Genomic DNA, 21564 nt, shown 5'->3' on the forward strand with positions numbered 1-21564 from the left:
TTGACTCTCATGAGGGAAAGCGGTGACTGGGGGTGGGGGTTGAGTGGCCCCCTTGCCCTCTGCTCCACCCACTTCTCCTTTATAGTCTTCCTGCCCCTCTGCCACCTGCATCCCACAGCCTCTGCCCCTTCCCCCACCCCCAAATCCCCAGTCTCTGCCTATCCCTGGCACTGCTGATTGGTTGGGCAGGGAAGGAGTTTCCATATGATCCATGCCGGGGAGAGACCCTACCCTGAGCTGGAGTGGAGCTACACCTGACAGTAAGGGGCAGAGGGATAATGGGGTGGATCAGGGGCAGAAGCTTCAGAGGGGAAGCGGAAGGTAGGGCAAGAGGCTGTTGTGGGTCTGACTTTTGCCCCAACCCAGGCTTAAGGCTAGAGTAAGAGCTGCTGCAGCTGCCTGCTTGCCCCCTCTTTCATAAGTGAATATAAGATGAGGAGCCTTTTTTTCCCCTTGCCCGGGGGGGGGGACCTAGTCTTATATTTGAGTAAATATGGTAGTATCAGAGCCAGCCTTAGGGGTAGGTGGTGTGGGAGACTACCCAGGGGGGTGGTCAGGCATGGTGCAGTTCTGCAGGCAGGGGCAGGGCAGCGAGGTACAGTTCTGTTATTACTATTCAGGCAGCAAAGGGGGATGATTGTTAAAACCTGTGAAGTAAAGGAACAATGGGTCATTAACAGGCCATTGACTCCCTTTGCTGCCTGATTAGTAATACATACCAAATCTATACCACCCAGGGGAGAGGAATGGCTGCTTGATGGCAGTGGTGGTGGCAGGAGCAGGGCCAGAGCCAGGATGCTTGTTTTAATTTTCACCAGTTGTGAAGGAAGGAAACAAAACGTCGCAAGTACCTAAAAAGAGGATGTCGGGGCATAGAACAGTAAACAAAAAGCTCAGTTAATGACTGCAATGAAAAAAATGCAGACATGATAAAAAAATACTTGAAAACTGTTGATGATAACCTGTGCAGTAGTAGTGAGATGATGGTCACAGCAGACACATCAGATGAAAAATGCATTGATTATCCACAATTCAACTTCCAAGAATTATTGCAAGAGAAACAAAGAGATCCAAATGAAATAGAAATTCTTCATCTGGACCAGAGTAATAGTGATGCCACTAATGACAGAGATGAACCAACTCATGTTATAGGCATTGGCGATGCCATTTCTATCCTGCTTTATGGCCCATTCTAATGCCCAGTATTCAAGATCTGCTAGTGACCAATGATCCACCAAAAGTAAAGGACATGGGTTTTCCTCTGGGTGAGCAATAGCACCACATTTCTATGACATTTTTATACAGAAATCCTTGAAAATGGCAAGGTTCTGAAGCAGCAATGACTACTTTACTTGGAATCAACTGAAAGGGTTTTCAGTTTCCAATGCAAGTTCTTTGTCTTGAATGCAAAATCATCCCCTTGGAGCTTTCAATATAACATGATGCAACTACCTGACAAAATTTAGAAGAAGCACTGCTGGGTCCTTCATTGCATGTTGACATATGAAAAGAACTCTAATATTAACAGTGTGAACCTCTACAAAGAACTTGGCTATCTCCAGAGTCTACTTCCAGCGGACTGTTGTGCTCCTCAAGAAGTTGTACAATTCATTTACAACAATGAATTTCATGACAACTTCCCATACCCATGGATAGCATTCAGAATCATGTTAACCATGCCCGTAACGGTGGCAAGCAACAAACAAAGCTTCTCAAACCTGAAGTTCTTAAAAACATATTTGCAATCGACCATGGGAGACGACAGGCAATCTTTGCTGGCTATCCTGTTGAGAATGCTGTGGCTCAAAATATAGACCTGTCACAAGCAATATCAGAGAAAATAAACTTTGGTCTTGGGTATTCTCCTGCTTCCTTTCATGGTTCCCACACACCAGTCCACCAACAAGCTCTTACGTATGTTTATATAATGTCTTTGTGGAAATAGCAATTGCTTAATAGAAGAGTAATGTTGAGAAAGTATTAAATACATCTGGAGTGGTTGCTTTTGCTCTTAATGCAGTTTTACTCCTCATGCCCAGCTGACTTCTGGGTCACCAACAAGTTTTCAGTGGTCCAAAGATTGGAGATTGAGAACCTGAGTTAAATCTTTCTAGGTGCTTTTTAAAAATTTAATAGTAATAATCTGAAGGGAACCGTTCAGTTGCAGTTGAGTGCTGCTCAGTGCTGTGGAGTACCTGAGCCATCAAGTAAACATGTCAATACAAGTAATATGGGCTGAGTTTTTTATTTAGATTAACTGCATGGCATATTGCCCAGGTGAGGAAATTCTTAAAGATGAGCTTTAATTTTAGAACGCAGGGGGGGATACAGCAAACTATACAGGAAATGTGTTTGTGTTTTCCCTTGGGTTTTTGTTTGTCAATTTGTGATCTGGACCTTTCTTGCCATCTAGTGCTGCCCTCTGCAGTGCTGTGTGAATCCTTGCATGCTCTCCTGCCTACAACCTACCAGCTGGTTTAAAATCTGCTCCAAGCTTAGGCCTCTCAATTAATGGCAAAATGTGTGTTCATTACTGAGCTGCCTGACTTGTGTTCTGAATTCACTTGAGTGTTTGGTAATTACTGCATGCTAAGGCTTGTTAGTGATTGAGTCTTTCATGCAAAAATAATGGAAGCAGCTGTTGACTTAACATACTGAGTCTGCATAGGCTTATCTGATCAAAACAGTTAAGTCTCCAAAGCAAGACTTAAATTAGTGAGGCTCAGTAATTAGCAAGCAGTTTGTAAATGAAAAATAGTGGTTACCTTTGTAAAAAGTTATCAGGTTTCAGTATATTGTTCTAATGAGTATGATAACCCTTCATTCCAAATAGTGTCACTTGACTCACTGAATCTACATCTGTTCATGTAAGAAATGGTCTAAATGCATTTATTGGTTTTAATGTATTCTGCTTAGCATTGTGCTAGCTACTGGGAGGTGGTAGGGGTAGAAAATAATGTATGTTGGATCAAGGCTCCTAACAAACACTGTACACCTCCCAAATGGGCATAGTACACTACTGCCTTGCTATTTCAACTCATTCCTATATGCTGCAAATAAAAGTCAGTGTCCTATGACTTTGGTTATTGTTAGGCATAAGGAATGGAATTACCTTAACAATTTCAGTCTTTCTGCTACCTAGATTTGGAATTTCTTTTCCCAAGAATTGTTCTAAACAATAACCCCACCGATTACCTGCAAAGTACACGGTTTTCCCCCAGAATTGCACATTTCTGTGATGTGCAAATCCTGTTATGTGCAACACAAACCGTATGAACTGTAATGATTTTAAAATGAACAAAAAAATTGCCCTTATGGAGGTCTTTTCTCACTGTAGATTACTTTAGCGGGTGTTTCCTGGTTGACAGGGAATATGGCAATCTCAAAAACTTTTATTTTTATTTTTCAGGTTTGGCTTCACCAAGTGCCCTAACTCCAGTGACATCCCCTTTCTCTAGCAGGCTCAAGTCCACCACCCCAATATCAAAGCCTATGGAAGGTGGGTAATAAAAATTACTGAAACCTATGCTCATGTTTTTATATGCTTTAATCTCACAGTGACTTCTGACTTTTCTACATTGGTTAGAAATTGAAGCCAGGCCTGATATGCAATTAGAATCAGACATGAAGCTGGACAAGCTGGAATCCTTCTTGGGAAGGCTGAACAACAAAGGTTTGTAAAAATAGTTCAAGGAGACATTATGTTATTTGTCTCACTTGGGTAACTAAGCATTTCTTAGTTACAGTACCTGAAAACAAAAATGCATGTACCTATTCATTCCATCAAGACTATAATGGTCATTAGTGAACTTTACCCTGACCCGCTGTTCTTTTTATAGAATTTCAAAGAGAGACTTTAAAAAAATAAATAATTCTATGTGGACTGTTCCTTTCATCATCATAATTCCTGTATATTCTTCCTTCTAGAACAGTGTCCAGATTAATATTTAGAACAGTGGCCACACAGGCACTGGGCCCATTTGTGGGAATTGAGCCCTGGGGGTCTGATGCCACCCCTTCCTGCCCCGCTTCATGCTAGGATTGAGTGCTGGATCCAGCGTGCAGGGCTGGAGTTTTTTGGCAGCAGGAGAGCAATGCCACCATTTCCCTACCACCAAATTTCTGGACCTCTGGGAAGCCCCATGGGACAGATGACACTGCCCCACAAGTTGGATCTGGAGATTGAGCATGCCTGCATTAGAAAATCATATTGCCAGTTTGGACCTTGAAGAAAAACCTGACACTCCTTATAATTCATTTTATGGCTTGTGGGGAGGGAGGGAAGATGGTATGAAGTAAGTTACTCTCATGTCCTGCTCCTTTTGCTTTTCTCATGCGTCTGACTTCAACACTGCAAGTTCTTTGGGACTGAACCATTTCTATATTTTGTGTGATGTCAGGCATGTCAGAATTGAGTGCAAGTCCCTTCCTTTACCAGGGGCGATTAAAAACAAGCTGTCTCCTAAAAATTTACATTGAGGTTATGCTTCCCTGTGGAACCTGGAGTAGCATCTTTCTCCAAGTAACCCCTGCTCCATCCTTCAGAGTGAGAATGATAGATAGAAGTTTGTCCTCTGTTTTAGGAAACCAAAGAAACCCGCATGTATCTATCATGCCAAATCACGTCATTTTGGGATAGTTTTTCAATTTGCTCTCTCTCTTTGCACCCCTTTCAAAAAAAAAAACGAAACAAACCAAAAACAAATCCCAAAATTTTGACTGAAAACACATCAGGGTATTATGGTGTTTAAGCAAATCTTTTCTCTGCAGTTGGTGGGATGCAAGAAACAGTACTAACGGTCACAGGAAAATCTGTGAAAGAGGTGATGAAGCTGGATGATGATGAAACCTTTTCCAAATTTTACCGTCACACGGATTTCCCCACTTCCTCAGTGCCTTTGGAGCTGGATGAGGACTTTGATGCCATCTTTGATCCTTATGCACCGAAGTGAGCACCTTAATTTTCACAACTATGAATGAACAAAAAACTTCCCAGGGCCCTTTTTCCACCCTTCCCATCCTCTGACAAAGAGGAAGAAATGCCCAGCTTCCTTTCAATAAAATAAATAAAAACTTTTCACTTTGATTACGGGTACAAAATGTTCTGTAGTTTTGTAGATGACTCCTAAGAGTGCCCATGTCTGGGTTCTTCATGATCATCCTTTGTGCATGTATCAGTGACCTGACTTGTCTGTTTACTGCCGGAGGTTGAGTGTCCTCCTAATACAAAGCAAGTCTCTAGCCATCATTAGTTTCTAAGAAAATAATGAAGTTTGATCATCTGAAGATTATAAACTTTGTTTGGTTCTTAGGCTAATTTCTTCTGTAGCAGAGCACAAACGTGCAGTGAGGCCTGTGCGCAGAGTTCAGGCCTCAAGAAATCCCCTCCGAATGCTGGCAGCAAGGGAGGACATTCTTCACGAGTACACTGAACAGAGGCTAAATGTTGCCTTCATGGAGTCCAAGCGAATGAAAGTAGAGAAAAGTAAGTTGATTTGCTGGCCTTGGCACACTGTTCTCTTTAGTAGCAAAGGACTAAAAGATGGAGTTGTGCTAGCCTCTGAGAATTCAGAGCTTTTTTTTTTTTTTAATTTTAGTTAGCTGAATGTTAAGTATTAAATCACAGTTGACTGAAATGAATGAAATTATGCATTTGGCTTCTTGAAGGAAGGTTACCAACCTTCCTGCTCTGTGGCCAGCTCTTCTAGTCTAGCCAGCTGTAGGAGCACTATTGTGTTTTTCAGGTTAGGCAGAGGGTGGAGAGATGAAGATAGCAGAAGCAAATGGGCAGGTCTTGCAGTAAGGTGATAGTTGAATGGCAGTGTACTTTCATTAAGAGAGAGGAGCAAAAATAACTAATTTTCTTCCTAGTAAATTGTTCTCAATTATAAGCCATAATGATCCCTGGGGAACCTGCACAGCCTTCATAGTTTCCATCCATTAGCTCCCCTAAAGCATAACAGCTTTCTGATAGCAGTTGAAGAACAGTTCACTCGCATACTGCATTTCCAGCTAACCACACGATTAACACATGACACTGCTGTAGGATTTGCTCATAACAATTTGGACCAACATTTTTAGTGCACTGGTGAAGTTTCCCTTACTTCACTAATAAAGAGAATTCGTCTTAATTTTGTCTGTCATGATGAAAGGAAACTCAGATTAATGCTTCTGTTGAAGTACAGTATTTAAACTTGGGAAATTGCTGTTGTCTTTGGTTGGGCAATAGCCATCTGCTGCCAAGACTTTATTCTTTTTTTACAGTAAATTGTGGTGCTTAAGATTTGGAATTGTAAATGTCTGTTGCATCACAGTAGCCAAGACATGTCTGCTTTTTGTAATCATTGATCATTTATATAGCTTTGCAGATATACTTAGTGCTTTACAAAACATTGAGTGAATCTCCACTGAGGCTGGAATTTCTGCCAAATAGAATAGATTTGCTGTAAATTAATTATTGGTTTATTATCCCATGATATCCAGAAACTTGTCTAAAAACTAAAACAATCAAAATCCTTGAGCTAGCTGTTATCCAGTTCAGCCTGATGTCTCTTAATGTCAGCAGCAACAAGAAAAGGCTGGGGGGGAGGGGGAAAGCATTTAAAAGCATCTAAAACACAGAAAGCAAATAATAATATGTTCCTGTGTCTTGCTTTTCTTGTCTTTCTGTGCATGTGGATCAGTGTCCACCAACTCAAACTTCTCAGAAGTAGCACTTGCTGGCTTAGCGAGCAAGGAGAACTTCAGCAGTGTCAATCTACGGAGCGTCAACCTAACTGAACAGAACTCCAACAACAGTGCTGTGCCGTACAAGAAACTGATGCTCTTGCAGGTTAAAGGTATGCAAGAATTTTGTACTGTATTGGTACATGTGTAGTTGGGGAAAATCTACATCTTGTATCTCTTTGTACTGATAGCACTGCCCTGAAATGTTTAAAGCCAAAAGAATAGGTGAAGGTTGTGGGGTAGAAATGTACCATACCAAGTAAGTGAACTTGGTGGTGACTGTCATATATCCAACAGGTGGAAATGAGACTTCACTTAAGGATATCTGTTTTTTTGTTGTGTTGGTGCTGTTTCAATATTCCCCAGTTTACTTAGAATGACTCAGAGTATGAGAATTTAAGCAGCATTATGTTGCCATTAGATAATTTGGCAACACCATTAATGCTGTGCATCTGTGCTCAGTACTATCTACTCTTTTGTCAAGCTGAAATTCTTGAAAATCTGCTACGGATTTTTGAGCATCCAGTAAGGAAATAAAACAGTTTCAGAAATCATGCGAGTTCTGGAACATGCCTTTTTTTTCTCTAGGTCACATAAAGCTTCCAGAGCAGGAAAACTGGCAATAATAGAAATACAGGTTAAAGGAAGGAAACAAAGTGGTTTTCCTGAGTGTGAACCATATATTACTCTTTTTAATTATTCTTATAATGAAAGATTTTTGGAAATGGATTATTAGTGCTCTAGAATCAAGCTAATTTTTCATTCAAAATTAAACATCTTGAAAGGTTAGTGACAGTATTCATAGGAATATAATTACTCTGGTTTTACATTTAGGAAGAAGACATGTTCAGACAAGATTAGTTGAGCCAAGGGCTTCATCACTGAACAGTGGAGACTGCTTCCTCTTGTTAAGTCCACATTACTGTTTCCTGTGGGTAGGAGAGTTTGCAAATGTCATAGAAAAAGCAAAGGTTAGTACTCCTCATTTTCGAGGCATCACAGCCCATTTCTTCCTTTCATACAGTCAGCTCTTGATGTCAGTTATCTGAACAATCTAGTTTCATTGCACTCACAAAACAGTGTCTTATTGAACTGATACTGGCCTGTCTTTAGCTGTTCCTTTAAAATATCCACTCTTGGATTTAATGAAACGCTGACATAAGAGCATGCACGTTGCAAAATGCAGTAGAAAATTTGAAATCCTCAGGAAAGACGTGCAATAAAAAAAAAATGATTTGCAGGATGTCCTTTTCCCTGCAACATTTTCATAGTGTGAGTTCTCATTCTAATGCACACAAAAGGCCTGGTGCACTTCTGTCACTTCTCTAAAGGTTTTTGTTTTTAATGAAAATAAAGTAATGGCCGTTAGTGCTGCTACCTGCTATACTGTTTTCTTCCTCTTTCCTGTGTTTTTCCGAAAATTCATTGTGTACAAATGTCCTAAAGACCTAAGTGATCATACTCAGATAAAGTTTCTCTCCTAGGCTTCAGAACTTGCAACTTTAATTCAGACAAAGAGGGAACTTGGCTGTAGAGCTTCTTATGTACAGACTATTGAAGAAGGAATAAATACCCATACCCATGCAGCCAAAGATTTTTGGAAACTTCTCAGTGGTCAGACAAGTTATCAGTGTAAGAGGTTTTTATCTTTTGTTTTTCAATACCTGATGTTCTGTCACAGGAAAACTTACTGCATTGGTTGCTCCAAGGCAGAGAAATTTGAAATTAAAAATGTTTTCAATATTTTTCTCATTAAGCTGCTGGAAACCCTGAAGAAGATGAAATGTACGAAGCCGCAATAATTGAAACAAATTGTGTTTACCGTTTAGTAGATGATAAACTTATTCCTGAGGATGACTACTGGGGCAAAATGCCAAAATGTACCCTGCTACAACCAAAAGAGGTACAATAAGTAGTATTTAAAGTGTTTGTATTTGCAAGTTTCCTCTGGAAACTCCCTTTGATGTCCCCTAGAGGTCCAAATTTTGCCTCTTTTGTTCAATGTGTATCTGAGGCCACTGGATGAGATTTGTACAGAGATTTGGAGGGAGGTGCCATCAGTATGCTAGTAATACCCAGCTCTACCTCCTTTCTTATCTGACTCAGGCCCTGCAGTGTCATTCCTTTCCCAATGTCTAGCTGCAGTTGGGGATTGAATGCAGGCGAACCACATTGAAACTGAATCTAAACAATACAGAGGTGATGGTGGTGAGCAGACTGCTTGACTGGGTAGAAGGAATACTTATTGGAGTTTGGTGTCCCCTTACCACTCAAGTTTGCAGCCTTGAGGTGCTCCTGGATATTCAGGTGGCAGTGGCAGCTACCTTTCACCTAGTCCATCTGGTGGAAGGCTGCAGTCCTTTCTTTCAGATTCAGATCTGGCCATTACCCTACATGTCTTTGTAACCTTGAGGCTAGAGTGCTGCAGTGGGCCCTCTGTGGGTCTGCCCTTGAAGACTTGGAAGTGACACTAGTGCAGAATGTGGCAGCCTGCCTTTTGATGTGGGGGGCGGGGTCCAAAGGAGCACATAACTCCAGTGCTCTAGAGTCTGCACTGTCTCCCAATAGTTTTCATTTCAAGGTGCTGGTTTTTACCTATAAGACTCTAAACAATCTGGGTCACAAGTCCCAATGTGATCTCCAAGGTCTGCTGAGAGCAACCTCCTGCAGGTACTGTCAATGTGCCAAGTCTGCTTGGCAAAAACAGGTGGGAGGCTATTCTCAGCAGTTGCTTCTCAGCTTTGGGACTTCCTCCATATTGAGACCTGCCAAATCTCAAGTCTCGACATCTTTCCAGAAGCATTGTATGACTTTCCTATGTAGTCAGGTGTTTAGGCTGTTTAGGGGGGTTCTGATTTACATTTATACTCATTTGCCTTTTAAGTTGTTTTCTTTTGTTAGTTCTGCTGTCTTACAACCTGTTCTGTCATCTTGTTGTAAGGTGCTCTGAGCCTTTGTTGGGAAGGGTGTCACATAAAACAAAATAAGTGCTGATACTCTTTGAGTGTTCAGTAAGTTTCTAGGCATGCAGCTGCAAATATGTGTCTGCAAACTAACTGGAAATCAGTTTTTCAAAAGTGAAGAAGCTTTTGGATCCTTCTCTGCCAGGAGTGGAATGTAGATTGCCTGGTTCCAGGAAAGAAAAAATAAATAAGTATGTTTCCTCGGTGCTATGAAAGCTTTGGACCCTGTTGTCCATGGTGGATTCTTTCACTCCCACTGCGTAAATACCGAACTGGACAGTTGTAAGAAAGACATTTTTCCTCTCCTCAACAACAGTATTCCACCGTTGGCAAGCTTTTGCTGCAGCTACACCATACAGATAAGAGGGACTGAAAGTTGTTTTCCTAAATGTCACTATCACTTTTTGACCAGTAAGAGACCTCAGTTCTCCTAGTTTGATTCCACTCCTACATAAGCATGTTTCTTTATAGTATCCATTTTACTTATCAAAAATGCAGGCAATTCCTCCATGCAAAACAAACAATGCATGGCATTGTATACATTGTACTATGGCTGCTTCCATCTTGGAGTCAGCTGCTTTTTGTCATGTGACACTTGTATGGGTTTGTTTTTCAGCATTAATTACAGCAGTAGTAAGGTTATTGATGTTCTAGATGCAACTGAACATATTTTCCCTGAAACTAGATTATTGTAATTTTTCCTAGGTCCTGGTTTTTGATTTTGGTAGTGAAGTATACGTGTGGCATGGGAAAGAAGTCACTTTAGCACAAAGGAAAGTGGCATTTCAGTTGGCCAAACACTTGTGGAATGGAACCTTTGACTACTCCAACTGTGATATAAATCCTCTAGACCCCGGAGAATGCAACCCCCTTATACCCAGGTATCAAACTTACAGCTATTGGTGTTGGATGTACTTTGCTCTCCTATTCATAGTCTGTCAACATATGTTACTGGAAGTTAATGCTGTTGATTTCCTGCAGACTCAATCAGTCTGTAACTGCCAGGTCCCACTCTGTTCTGTGGGAACTACAGGCTATTATGATGAAGTGTGTAAAATACTGCCAGGACTAGAGGACTGCATAATGTCAAACGAACACTTTCGCTCTTGTTTATAGCATGTAAGTTCAGCATTTTCTCCTCTCCACTCCCCTCTTTTCCCTAAAACAGAAAAGGACAAGGACGGCCTGACTGGGCTGTCTTTGGCAGACTCACAGAACATAATGAAACCATCTTGTTCAAAGAAAAGTTTCTTGACTGGACTGAACTGAAGAAACCCAATGAGAGGAACTCTAGTGAATCTCTTCAGCAGAAGGTACAACAGATAAATGTACTGAGTATTTTCAACATTTTTGTTCGTGTATCTTGGATGGAATAGAAAACTTCAAAACGTTTTAGTGACATGCTTATTAATAAGGCTGTAAACTAGTACTCTAGACTTCCTGGTAATATTCTCAAATGTTCTGACCTTCACCTGCCATTAGGGATAGCATCACCGATGGTAAACTTATGTGTTTTATTTTTATTGGCTAACATTGAGCAGTTTGTTCAACACAGAAAAAGGAAAACAGTAATGCTACTAAAGAACATAATGCATTCACTGTGTGCTGCTGATGCTGAAATTGTTGAGTAAAAGGAGGAAAACTCCTTAACTGAAAGAAAACTGTTCTGTTTTGTCACAGGAAGAGTCTAGATCTGATTCTAAACCCTGCGATGTCACGCTAATGGTGTCTGTGCCCCAAAATACTGTCGGCACAGTGTTGGATGGAATGAACATTGGCCGTGGATATGGATTTGTTGAAGGAGAAGATGGGAGGCAGTTTGAAATTATCACTGCCTCTGTGGATGTCTGGCACATCCTAGAATTTGATTATAGTAGGCTACCAAAGCAAAGCATTGGGCAGTTCCATGAGGGAGATACATACGTTGTTAAATGGAAGTACATGGTGAGCACCGCAGGTTAGTAAGCAATTGAAATTCTTAATGCTGAGATACTGATTTCTTTTTAGACAAAACTGCTAATGTCACTAGCAAAATCCAGAACAAAATGTCCATGTATGTGATGCACTCAGCTGTGCAAGCAATCCAGGAAGTCACTTATGCTACTGGCCATTAATCCAACATTTTAACCAAAATATAAGGTAGAATTTTAAGTGTGAATGTTATTGGTTGTTTTTTTTCCTTTCATCCAAATAATATGATCTGTTCTTTCTTTGCTTTTAAACTGATTATCTGTGCATTACCTTTTTTGATTTAGCTTATCTGCATTCAGATTTTTTATCCATTCTGGTTTGCAAAATGGCTTGTACTATTATATAAATAGATTGCATCTGCCCATTTAAAGCCAAGTCAGCTAGAAAGCTGAACTAGTGACACTGCTCTAACCAGTCTTGGACAGCAACAAAAAGAGAAGATCCTAGATGGTAGCTCCAAATGGGGCCAAGAGGGAAGGAATCTTTGTACTGATTCTCTAACCACCCTCAGTGGATTTCAGTTTAGATTTGAAAATCTAAACAGGCAAAAAAGACTGAGATAGGTGAATCTATGATCTTGTGCCACAGCTTGGTGTGATCTTTCTGGCACTTTTACTCCTCTGCTCTGAAAATGGAGAAATGAACAAGAGATGGCCTCCATGATAAGTAAAAGTAGTCCATAAATGACAGCCTGGCTTTGTTTGCATTCTAAATGGGGAAATACCAAAATCGGCTGAAGAGCCACATGGCAAAAACATGGCTTCAGGATCTTTAAAAAAAGTCAGTCAGAAAATGTGCCTTGAATCTATATTGAGGTGCTGGGGAATCCAGTCAAAGTGCAACAACCTGTAAATATAGGAGCAGCTTCAGGTAAAGTAAATCATGACCTAGTTGTGTTCATGAAATTGATTCCTTTTGTGACAAACTCTCTTGAAAATGACCCACCTTGAACATAGGCATGCCAAAAAAAGGGGGGGAGGGGAGGTGGGGCTTTAAAATAGACCCTGAAAGTGTGTGTTCCTATAGTTGGGCTTGTTTTGATGTAGGAGCCAGCACTTTTTACTGTTGGTGGCTCTGACTTTCAGAAGCAACTAAGCCCCTTTGTGTGCCTAACTTACAACATCCTAGCATCCTGATTTTCAGAGGGTAATTGCTGAAACAACTTAGACTGGAGCATGCACAAATATTCTAGCAGCTTTACTTTAGTCTTTTACCTGAACATTTTGTCCTTCACTACATCATAGATTACTGAGTGTTCAGTGGAGAGAGGAAAGCATTCCACTCAGTGTCTTCTTCTAGATCGTGCCTTTTTTTCCCATACATGTCGAGTGCTAATTGTACTAGTAAATGTCTCTCAAAAAATCCTGGCTCCAGCCCTGTGCTCAAACCAATATTTAATATTTAATTGAAAAATAAAATGTTTAATGTCACCTGAAACTATTAAAGAAAGAAGGCAGATACCAACTGTTCCCTGGTCATCTGTTTGTCATTACTCAGAAGCTCCTTGTAGTCTCCTTCTCAATTATAATTTAAATGCCTGTATCTGTCCCGACTGTTGTTCTTTCCAGAAGTGCTCAGCAGCCAGCTCATCTTCTTTGCTGCCAAAAGCAGTGTAATATGGAAAATGAGGCTCGGAGCACTCTTTTTGGTAACGTGCACCATTTCACATACAGGTTCTCTCAAGTGCTGTCCATTATGTGTCTCCTGATATTATGAATTCTTTTAATATGATCTTCTTGGCTCAAAAGAATGTGGCCACTCAGTAAAGGCAACTGCATGTAGCTTTTACATCCATCACATGATGCACATGGCAGTTCTGCATGGAGGCATCTTGGGCTGGCTGGGTCAGTGTTTCTTAGATTAGTTATGTAGTCAGTGCTGCACTGGATCTGATGTTGCTGAACTGGCTCAGTAGATTTAAAGCACTTGCTGTCCTGATCTATAGCCATTGCTTTCCCTCAGTATGCACTGTTTTTTGCTTTTTCAGTTGGAACCAGGCAAAAAGGAGAGCAGCAAGTGAGGGCTATTGGGAAAGAAAAATGTGTGTACTTTTTCTGGCAAGGGAGGCACTCCACAGTGAGCGAGAAAGGGACATCAGCACTGATGACAGTGGAGCTCGATGAAGAGAGAGGAGCTCAGGTGAGCTGCCAACATAGCCCTTTTGTAGAGAATTCTGGGTGGAAGTGCTGGATAAGAGACTTCGTTGTTGTCAATTGTTGAATCAGTCCTTGTATGAGCACATGGTGGTAGGATTTCAGGAACATCTTTCCTGTTCTTTTCTGCAGAGGCTGTACCTCTGGCCAGTAGATATAGGCAGTCCCTTTTCCTTGCCCCAACCCTGACCCTTCAACTTTCATTCTGAAGATATTAAAGCAATGCAGACATGGATTGTTATTCTGGGAACTGCCTTCTTGAAATGGGATATCTATAATTAGGAAGCATGTGTCTGCTGTCTCTGCCCCACCCCCAAGAATGGATGAAAGCATGGTTATGCAAACACCTGTCCTGCCTTCAAAAACAGAACTCCATTTAAGGAATCCATGTCTTCTCACACAGCAGAGGTCCACCCACTTCAGTGAGCCCCAACAGACCTTTTTCTGCCAAGTCAAGACCTAAACTTAAATTGTTTGGCAGTAAATCTTTATCCAAGTGTGATATTTGAACTACTTGGCTTGAGTAGTTGTAGCAATTTACCTGCAGGAGCAAGGAGCTTAGAAGTTTGCCCTGTTATGGTATCAAAACTACCTCGGGTATCTTTGTGCTACAGCGCAGTTGCTTCTTGGTACAAGGAGCAGGCAGGCAAGGTGCATGATCACACCTGATAATATGTAACACTCTGCAGGTGAACTTAGTCTCTTCTGTCTATTTAATAATTAGTCCCACCAACAAAATTTTTAGGTTTAATCAGCAGCACTTATTTGGCTTAAGCTAATATTAAAGCAGGTTGAAATACCATATGTTTAGCCTTCCCACTGCTATCATAAACCCTATTGTTTTGAATGTTGTCATGCTCCTTTAAAATATGGTGGCTTAGAAGCTGTTTAATTTATTTAAACTGATTTAAAATTACTGTTTTGGTGTTCCAAAGGCAGCATTCCCAAGTCTAGCTTTTCTGTAGTTTTAGTCTTGTGCTTTCAATTTCCAGGTACAAGTTCTTCAAGGGAAAGAACCCCCGTGTTTTCTGCAGTGCTTCCAGGGCGGGATGATTGTGCATGCTGGAAGAAGGGAAGAGGAAGAAGAAAACGCACAAAGTAAATTGCTGTTAGATACAGGGTTTCTGTTTCAAGATTCCCTTTTCCAGTAAAAAGGATTTTAAAAGAAGATTCAAGTAGCACTCTGTCCATCAGAAAGGGACTCGTGAAGGCTTCATAAATCATGAGGCTTATTAAACTATTGCTTTCAGGGAAGTTCATTCCTGGCTTGAATTTAAAATGGGTTATATCATCCTGGGAGCAAATTTATTTTACTGTCAAGATATCCATTTCAATTTCAGGTTTAAGTGAATGAAATGCAATAAGCTGCTGTTCGTTCTTACACAGTGCAACAAAAATAGTTTTTTGTTTTGTTTTTTGACGTTTCAATTTTTCCCTGCCGTTTGGGGCTTCTGTTGCTAAAATAAAGCTAAGCTGTTGGGTTTTTTTACCTGCTGAGTACATATTGCAATTCATTCTATGTCTTTGCAGTCCAATGGTAGATTAGAAAGGTTCCAATGATCTTGGAACAAACCTAACCTTGACTTTTTGTACTAGGTATTGCAGTTCACAGAGTAGGAAGAAAGATGAGCTTAAAAAAAATGCGATCATATTAGCCAATTGTTAACCCTAAGCAGATGTGCACACAGTTCTGAATTTCCATGTCTTTTCCCGGCATAGCTAAAGATCATGTCACAGTGTGATGCTTACTATTTTTCATGAACCAGAATTTTCCAAACTGGATTACATGAGCTTGATCCATTGACTCACTTCATAAAAAATTTCAGGAGGCAGCACATGAACCCATCTCTTTAGGAGCAGAGATCTTGAATTGGAAGTAGCTTTTCCAGTATGTAATAACACTGTACTGTTCATGCCCATTCTAGGTGACTGGAGGCTGTACTGTGTACGAGGAGAGGTTCCCAATGAAGGAAACCTGCTTGAAGTAGCGTGTCACTGTAGTAGCCTGAGGTCCAGGACTTCCATGATTGTGCTCAATATAAATAAAGCCCTTATCTATCTATGGCATGGCTGCAAAGCACAGTCTCACACAAAGGATGTAGGAAGAACAGCAGCTAATAAAATAAAAGAACAGTAAGTAGCTAATTTATACCTTGGAGACATGTGTAGTACCTTAACTGTAATAAATAAATAAATAAAATATAAGTCTTGTATAGAATGAGAAATTGCCCTAAGTGTGTACAAGGAAAGGGATGTACCTCAGGGGTCTGTGCTTGGTCCAGTGCTTTTCAGCATCTTTATTAATGATTTGGATGTGGGGGTGAAAAGCTCACTGGCCAAGTTTGTGGACAACACCAAGTTATAGGGCAGAATGGTCACTCTTGAAAATAGGCTGCAGATGCAGGTGGACCTAGACAGGCTGGCAAGTTGGGCGGATCGGAACCAGATGAAGTTCAACATTGACAAGTTGTAACGTGCTCCATCTAGGGATGAACAATCCCCAACATACATATAGGCTCAGTGGCGCCAAACTGACTAGCATCACGACTGAAAAGGACCTAGGCATAATAATAGACCATAGTATGAACATGAGCTGTCAATGCAATGCTGTAGCCAGCAGGGCAAACAATACTTTGGCATGTATCAACTGATGCATCTCAAGCAAAGCCAGGGAAGTGACTCTTTCACTTTACTCAGCATTGGTGAGACCGTAGCTGGAGTACTGTGTCCAGTTCTGGGTGCCACACTTCAACAAGGATGTGGAAAAGCTTGAGAGAGTCCAGAGAAGAGCTACCCATATGAGGAAAGGCTGAGGGACTTGGGTTTCTTCAGCCTAAAAAAGAGAAGGCTGAGAGGGGACTTGGTAGCAGCTCACCGCTAGATCAGGGAAGTACATCAAGGGCTCGGTGAACAACTGTTCACCAGGGCACCCTTGGAGAAAACCAAGAGTAATGTCCACAAACTCCTAGAAGATTGTTTCAGCCTTAACACTAGGAAAAACTTCTTCACAGTTAGGTTGTCCGGACTGTGAAATTAAACTCCCTCCAGAGGTGGTGCAATTGCCTAAAGCAGACTAGACAGTCACCTCACTGCGGTCACCTGACCCCAGTTCTCTTTCCTGCCTAGTGCAAGGGTCTAAACCTGATGATCTTGCGAGGTCCCTTCCAGCCCCTTACAATCTATGAATCTAATCTATGAAAGTGATGATAGAATGGAGAAAATGAAATTGTCGAGCAGTGTTTCTCAACCCATGGGTTGTGACCCAAAAGTGGGTCACTAAAATATATGGAAAGGGTCTCAAACAATCATGGAAAAGTATGGGAAATCATGGATTTTCTCCTTTAAAGGAGAAAAATGTGGGAAACTGTGGGTTCCCCTTGCAAGAAGGCAGTTTCAGCCTGCAAGGGACTGCTTGGGGCTGGGGGAAGTTGGACGAGGGCATAGGTGACTGGTGCCACCTTAATCAGAGGGAGCACATGTCCTCCCTGTGTCTAGTCCCACCGACCAGGGAGGGGGGTCCCCCCACAGCCGATCCTACCAACCAGGGGGAGTCCCCCCGTGTCCTATCTTTCTGGGAGCAGCTGCAGTGATCGGCCACTGCTTGCAGTGGGGCACCCGTTGCCTAATCAGCAAGCATGGCCGGTTGGTGCACCAGCACTCTCAGGGGGTATATGTGCACCGTTGCCACTGGAGGAGGACATTCAGACACGGGGCACCACATGCACGTGCACGCACACACATGCATGTGGTAGCCAGGAAGCATAGAAAGCAGCTCCCACAGCTCCCTCCAAGTAAGTCTGTAGGGTGGAGTGGGGTGGGGAGCAGGGGAGGAGACAAACAACTCATCAGGGCGGCACAAGTGATGCATTGGGGGGGCATGTGCACCCCCAGATTTGTGCACCCACAGTAGGCATGGGGCTGCAGTCTGGCTGGACCATCACAGGCAGGAAGTGTTTCCATGGCTCAGAGGGCAGGACACGGTTCAGGAGGGCAGAGTGGGGCAGCAAGACTGCATAAGTAGTGGTGAATAGGAGTGGTGGGGGAGGGGTGTGGGAAACATGCTACCCTCACCTCCTGCTGCCACCATGCCCCTTAGGCTGTAGCTCTACCCTGGAGGGGAGGTGGAGTGGCAGGTAGCATGGGAGCCTGAGGGGAGCAGTGGCGGTCAGGCCATGGCAGTCGGGTAGAGTCACGGCCCGGTGTGCAAGTGGCTGGCAGCAGGAGGAGGTGAGGGCAGCATGGGCTCTCCCCTCTCCAGTCCATTACTCCTAATGCTGCTGCTGGTGTGGCTGGCACCGGGGTCCCAATGGCAGTGGCAGCAGCAGCCATGACTCTTGAGACCCCATTTTGGATCCCGTCTGCTGGGCCACTAGGCTGCAACCCCATGCCCAGTGTGCAGCAGGAGGGCGGGGTGCCAACAATCCCACCCCTTCCCCACACACTGTGGGGCTTGGGGTGAGGGGGCAGTGAGTCAGGAGTGATAGGCACCAACAGGGCTTAGAGGGGGGGGTGCTGTGAGTTGGGCCTGAGGAGCACCAGGAGTGCCAGGGTGCTGCAAGTTGCAAGCAAAGGGCCAGGGGGCTGCGAGTCAGGAGTGAGGGGCACTAGTAATTTGCATTGTGAAAATTGCACAATGATGAATGTCACTTGGGAATAATAGAGGGCCAAATGTTGATATTACTGTTAATATTTTCCTGTTGATGCTGATTTGTTCAGTCTTTAAAATTAAGACTGTTGAACTGCTTTAACTTGTAGTATTTAATAAGTATTTTGGGGACAAAATACTTGTGTGTTTTCTACATAAACTATTTACTGGGTCAGGACTGGCCATCAGTGTTTACAAATGGGTACTGGTACCAAAAAAGGTTGAGACCCACTGGTGTAGAGAGCCCATGTGAGAGAGATTCTTGTGACCTCTGGATCTACACAACCAGTGCTAGAATGGAAATTACTGAAATTTCTTCATTATTCCCTTGTTTCTTCATTATTGCTTGTATTCATTTTGAGATGAATTATACTGGCAAGAAGAAGGATGTCAACACACGTTGTCAGTTTTGAGGTAATTTGGGCTATTGCCGCTGACTTTGCATGCAAATATTTGCTTTAGCAGTAAATGATTCATGTTATTACTTTGTTGTAGATGTCCCCTGGAAGCAGGATTGCACAGCAGTAGCAAAGTGACCATACATGAATGTGATGAGGGCTCGGAGCCATTGGGATTCTGGGATGCGTTAGGAAGAAGAGATCGAAAAGCTTATGATTGCATGCTGCAAGGTAGAGCTGCATTCCGATGCTCTTCACCTTAATCTTAAAATGTTATGGGACTACTGAGTCACATAAACAACACCTGCCTTAAGAATCTCACTGCTCATGTAAACCAACTGTAGATGGACCAGTGGGTTTTTTTGTTCCTTCTCCCTCCCTATCCTGCATCGACTCCCTAACGTATATTATTACTTACCTTATTATTATTTACATGCACATGAGTACACCCCCCTCCAAGCAACAGTTGACACTACTTTACAACCATGTAGGGACCAGATTGGTTTGTTAGCGTTCTTATTTAAACTCTGCCAAAACAGCCAGTGAGGGGAGCAATGGGATAGATTGTAATATTTAAAATCTGTTTCTAAGGTAGATGGAAGAGTTCACTTCACATAAGTTGCAGAATCCCTGCTCACAAATGAGCCAAGATCAATTCAAACTCATGGTCTAAAACTAAGAGTGGTGGCTGCTGCCCTGACACACCCAGTCTCCATTCCTGACTTTTGGAAAGCCATTGAGAGGCATTAACTGTAAAAATTGTTTTTATAGAAAACTGTAATAATGAGGCAGTAACCATAAAAGTTGTTTCATAAACTAGAAATATTTGTTTGTTTGTTTGTTTGTTTGTTTGTTTTTAAAGATCCTGGGAAATTTAACTTCACCCCCCGTCTATTCAGCCTTAGTAGCTCATCAGGAGAATTCTCAGCCACAGAATACATATATCCTGCCAGAGATCCCACTGTTGTCAATTCTATGCCATTCCTGCAGGAAGACCTCTATACTGCCCCACAGCCAGGTACGGTCACTGAATATTACTGTAAATACTTCTGTGATCCTAAATGTGAAATCCCAGAGTAAGCGTACTTGGGGTTCGTTAATGTGCAGTCAAATCTGTAACCTGCCAAAATGCATGTATCCTTAAAATATTGCTATTCCAACTTGTAAGTAGAAAAGCCTCCTGACAAGGAGTTGCTTACCAAAGTGACACTTAGAATATTTATGAGTAGGTAGGAGGGGGTGCTGTTTTGCACCAGTATGAGATAAACATGGCTCTGTGTTGATTTAATTTGCAGCAGGAGAGGTTGCGTATGGAAAACCAGAAGAGGCCCAGCATTAAAAAACAAAAGCAAAACTATTTTAGTGACTTGGAATTCAACTCCTTGCTGCTTTGCAGAAATCTTTGTGGTTGAATAACAAATGGCATTGTGAGCTTTAAAGCAAGTTTCATCCTGCCAACCAAAGCCATGGGTGGTTGAGGTTTATCTGAATCTGAGTTGTAAATACTTTCTGAAGAAACAAGATTAATGCTAAGAATGAATGTCTGGTATCTTTTGTTCTTGTTTGGCTATATAGCACTTTTCCTTGTTGACAATCATCACGAAGTGTATCTCTGGCAAGGTTGGTGGCCTGTTGAAAACAAAATTGCTGGATCAGCTCGAATCCGATGGGCTTCAGACCGGAAATGTGCCATGGAAACAGTACTTCAATACTGCAAAGGTAATAAAGATCCATTTGGACTGGTGCCAGCCCCATTTATCTTGAAGTTTCCTGTGGCACTTTTCAATACAGTATATAAGGCCCAGATCTACAATCTTGTTTAGGCACATAAGTATTTCCCTGGTGAAATAAATTGGCCTGATGAGCTTCAGTGTGTTTGCAAGTTCTCCCCCACAATCATTCCATTGTGACATCTGAGAGGATAAATAGGTTTCATCTGAGGAAAATAAAGTTTACAATGTATCTATCACTGGCATCAGAGTTGGTGGCATTGGTCAGGTTCTCCAGTGGAAAAGGAGGAAGGAGATGGATGTGGAGGAAACAGTACCCCCATGGGACTCCATAGATGTGAGCTGTAGCAACCTGGCCCCTAGGGATGGCCACGACACTACCTGGTGTTTACATGACTCCTGCCCCACTTCAGGTCCTTGGAGCCATTTTTACCTTTCCTGCCATGCCTCGATGTTTCCTTGCCTGCCATGCCTCAATGCCTCCCCACAGGCTCTGGCCCTCCCCACTCTAACCTGTCCCATCTCTCACTCAGGCTCTCACCACTTTGCAGGGTTTGAAACCCCAATTGCCCCAGGCACCCTGGTACATAGCCTCCAATCCTTCCCTACAACTACAATCTGGTCCTCTGGTATCAAACTTAAAATGCAACACAAACACAAGCAACTGCTTCCAAACTAAGTAAGTCTCCCCCACTAACTCTGCATCGCCCCATAAGCCATACTTCCCTTTGAGCTCTCTCCTTCCAGCTGTCTTGGATGGGTTGGATGCAGTCTGTCAGTTGTAGCCCCTGTCTCCCATGAGCTCCTCTCCCTGAGCTTGCAAGACCAGACTGCCTGCCTTGCTTCAGGCACTGGACTTATGTGCCCTGAAGGCACTGTCCCTTCTGGTCAAGTGACTCCCTAGTCATACACAGGGGTTTCATCTTTTGCCTAATGACCAGCCTGCTCTTCCCTGCTGCAGCTTAACAGCTGGTTGCA

At 42.4% G+C, this 21564-nt stretch overlaps 1 protein-coding gene across 1 annotated transcript in view; it reads left to right on the forward strand.

Annotated features, from left to right (window-relative positions):
* LOC102382887 (supervillin-like) overlaps positions 1-21564 on the forward strand; it is a 36062-nt gene that overhangs the window by 7273 nt on the left and 7225 nt on the right. Inside the window, exons 3-19 of the mRNA XM_006027294.3 lie at positions 3410-3499; positions 3587-3673; positions 4771-4948; positions 5313-5485; positions 6684-6839; positions 7561-7697; positions 8211-8358; positions 8484-8629; positions 10395-10570; positions 10858-11002; positions 11370-11646; positions 13648-13799; positions 14806-14911; positions 15739-15946; positions 18954-19087; positions 19719-19874; positions 20432-20575. Of these exons, the coding sequence (XP_006027356.2) occupies positions 3410-3499; positions 3587-3673; positions 4771-4948; positions 5313-5485; positions 6684-6839; positions 7561-7697; positions 8211-8358; positions 8484-8629; positions 10395-10570; positions 10858-11002; positions 11370-11646; positions 13648-13799; positions 14806-14911; positions 15739-15946; positions 18954-19087; positions 19719-19874; positions 20432-20575 (2613 nt within the window). The remainder of the gene's footprint in view (positions 1-3409; positions 3500-3586; positions 3674-4770; positions 4949-5312; positions 5486-6683; positions 6840-7560; positions 7698-8210; positions 8359-8483; positions 8630-10394; positions 10571-10857; positions 11003-11369; positions 11647-13647; positions 13800-14805; positions 14912-15738; positions 15947-18953; positions 19088-19718; positions 19875-20431; positions 20576-21564) is intronic.

This window comes from Alligator sinensis, unplaced genomic scaffold, assembly GCF_000455745.1.
Source record: "Alligator sinensis unplaced genomic scaffold, ASM45574v1 scaffold309_2, whole genome shotgun sequence".
Classification (NCBI taxonomy): Eukaryota; Metazoa; Chordata; order Crocodylia; family Alligatoridae; genus Alligator; species Alligator sinensis.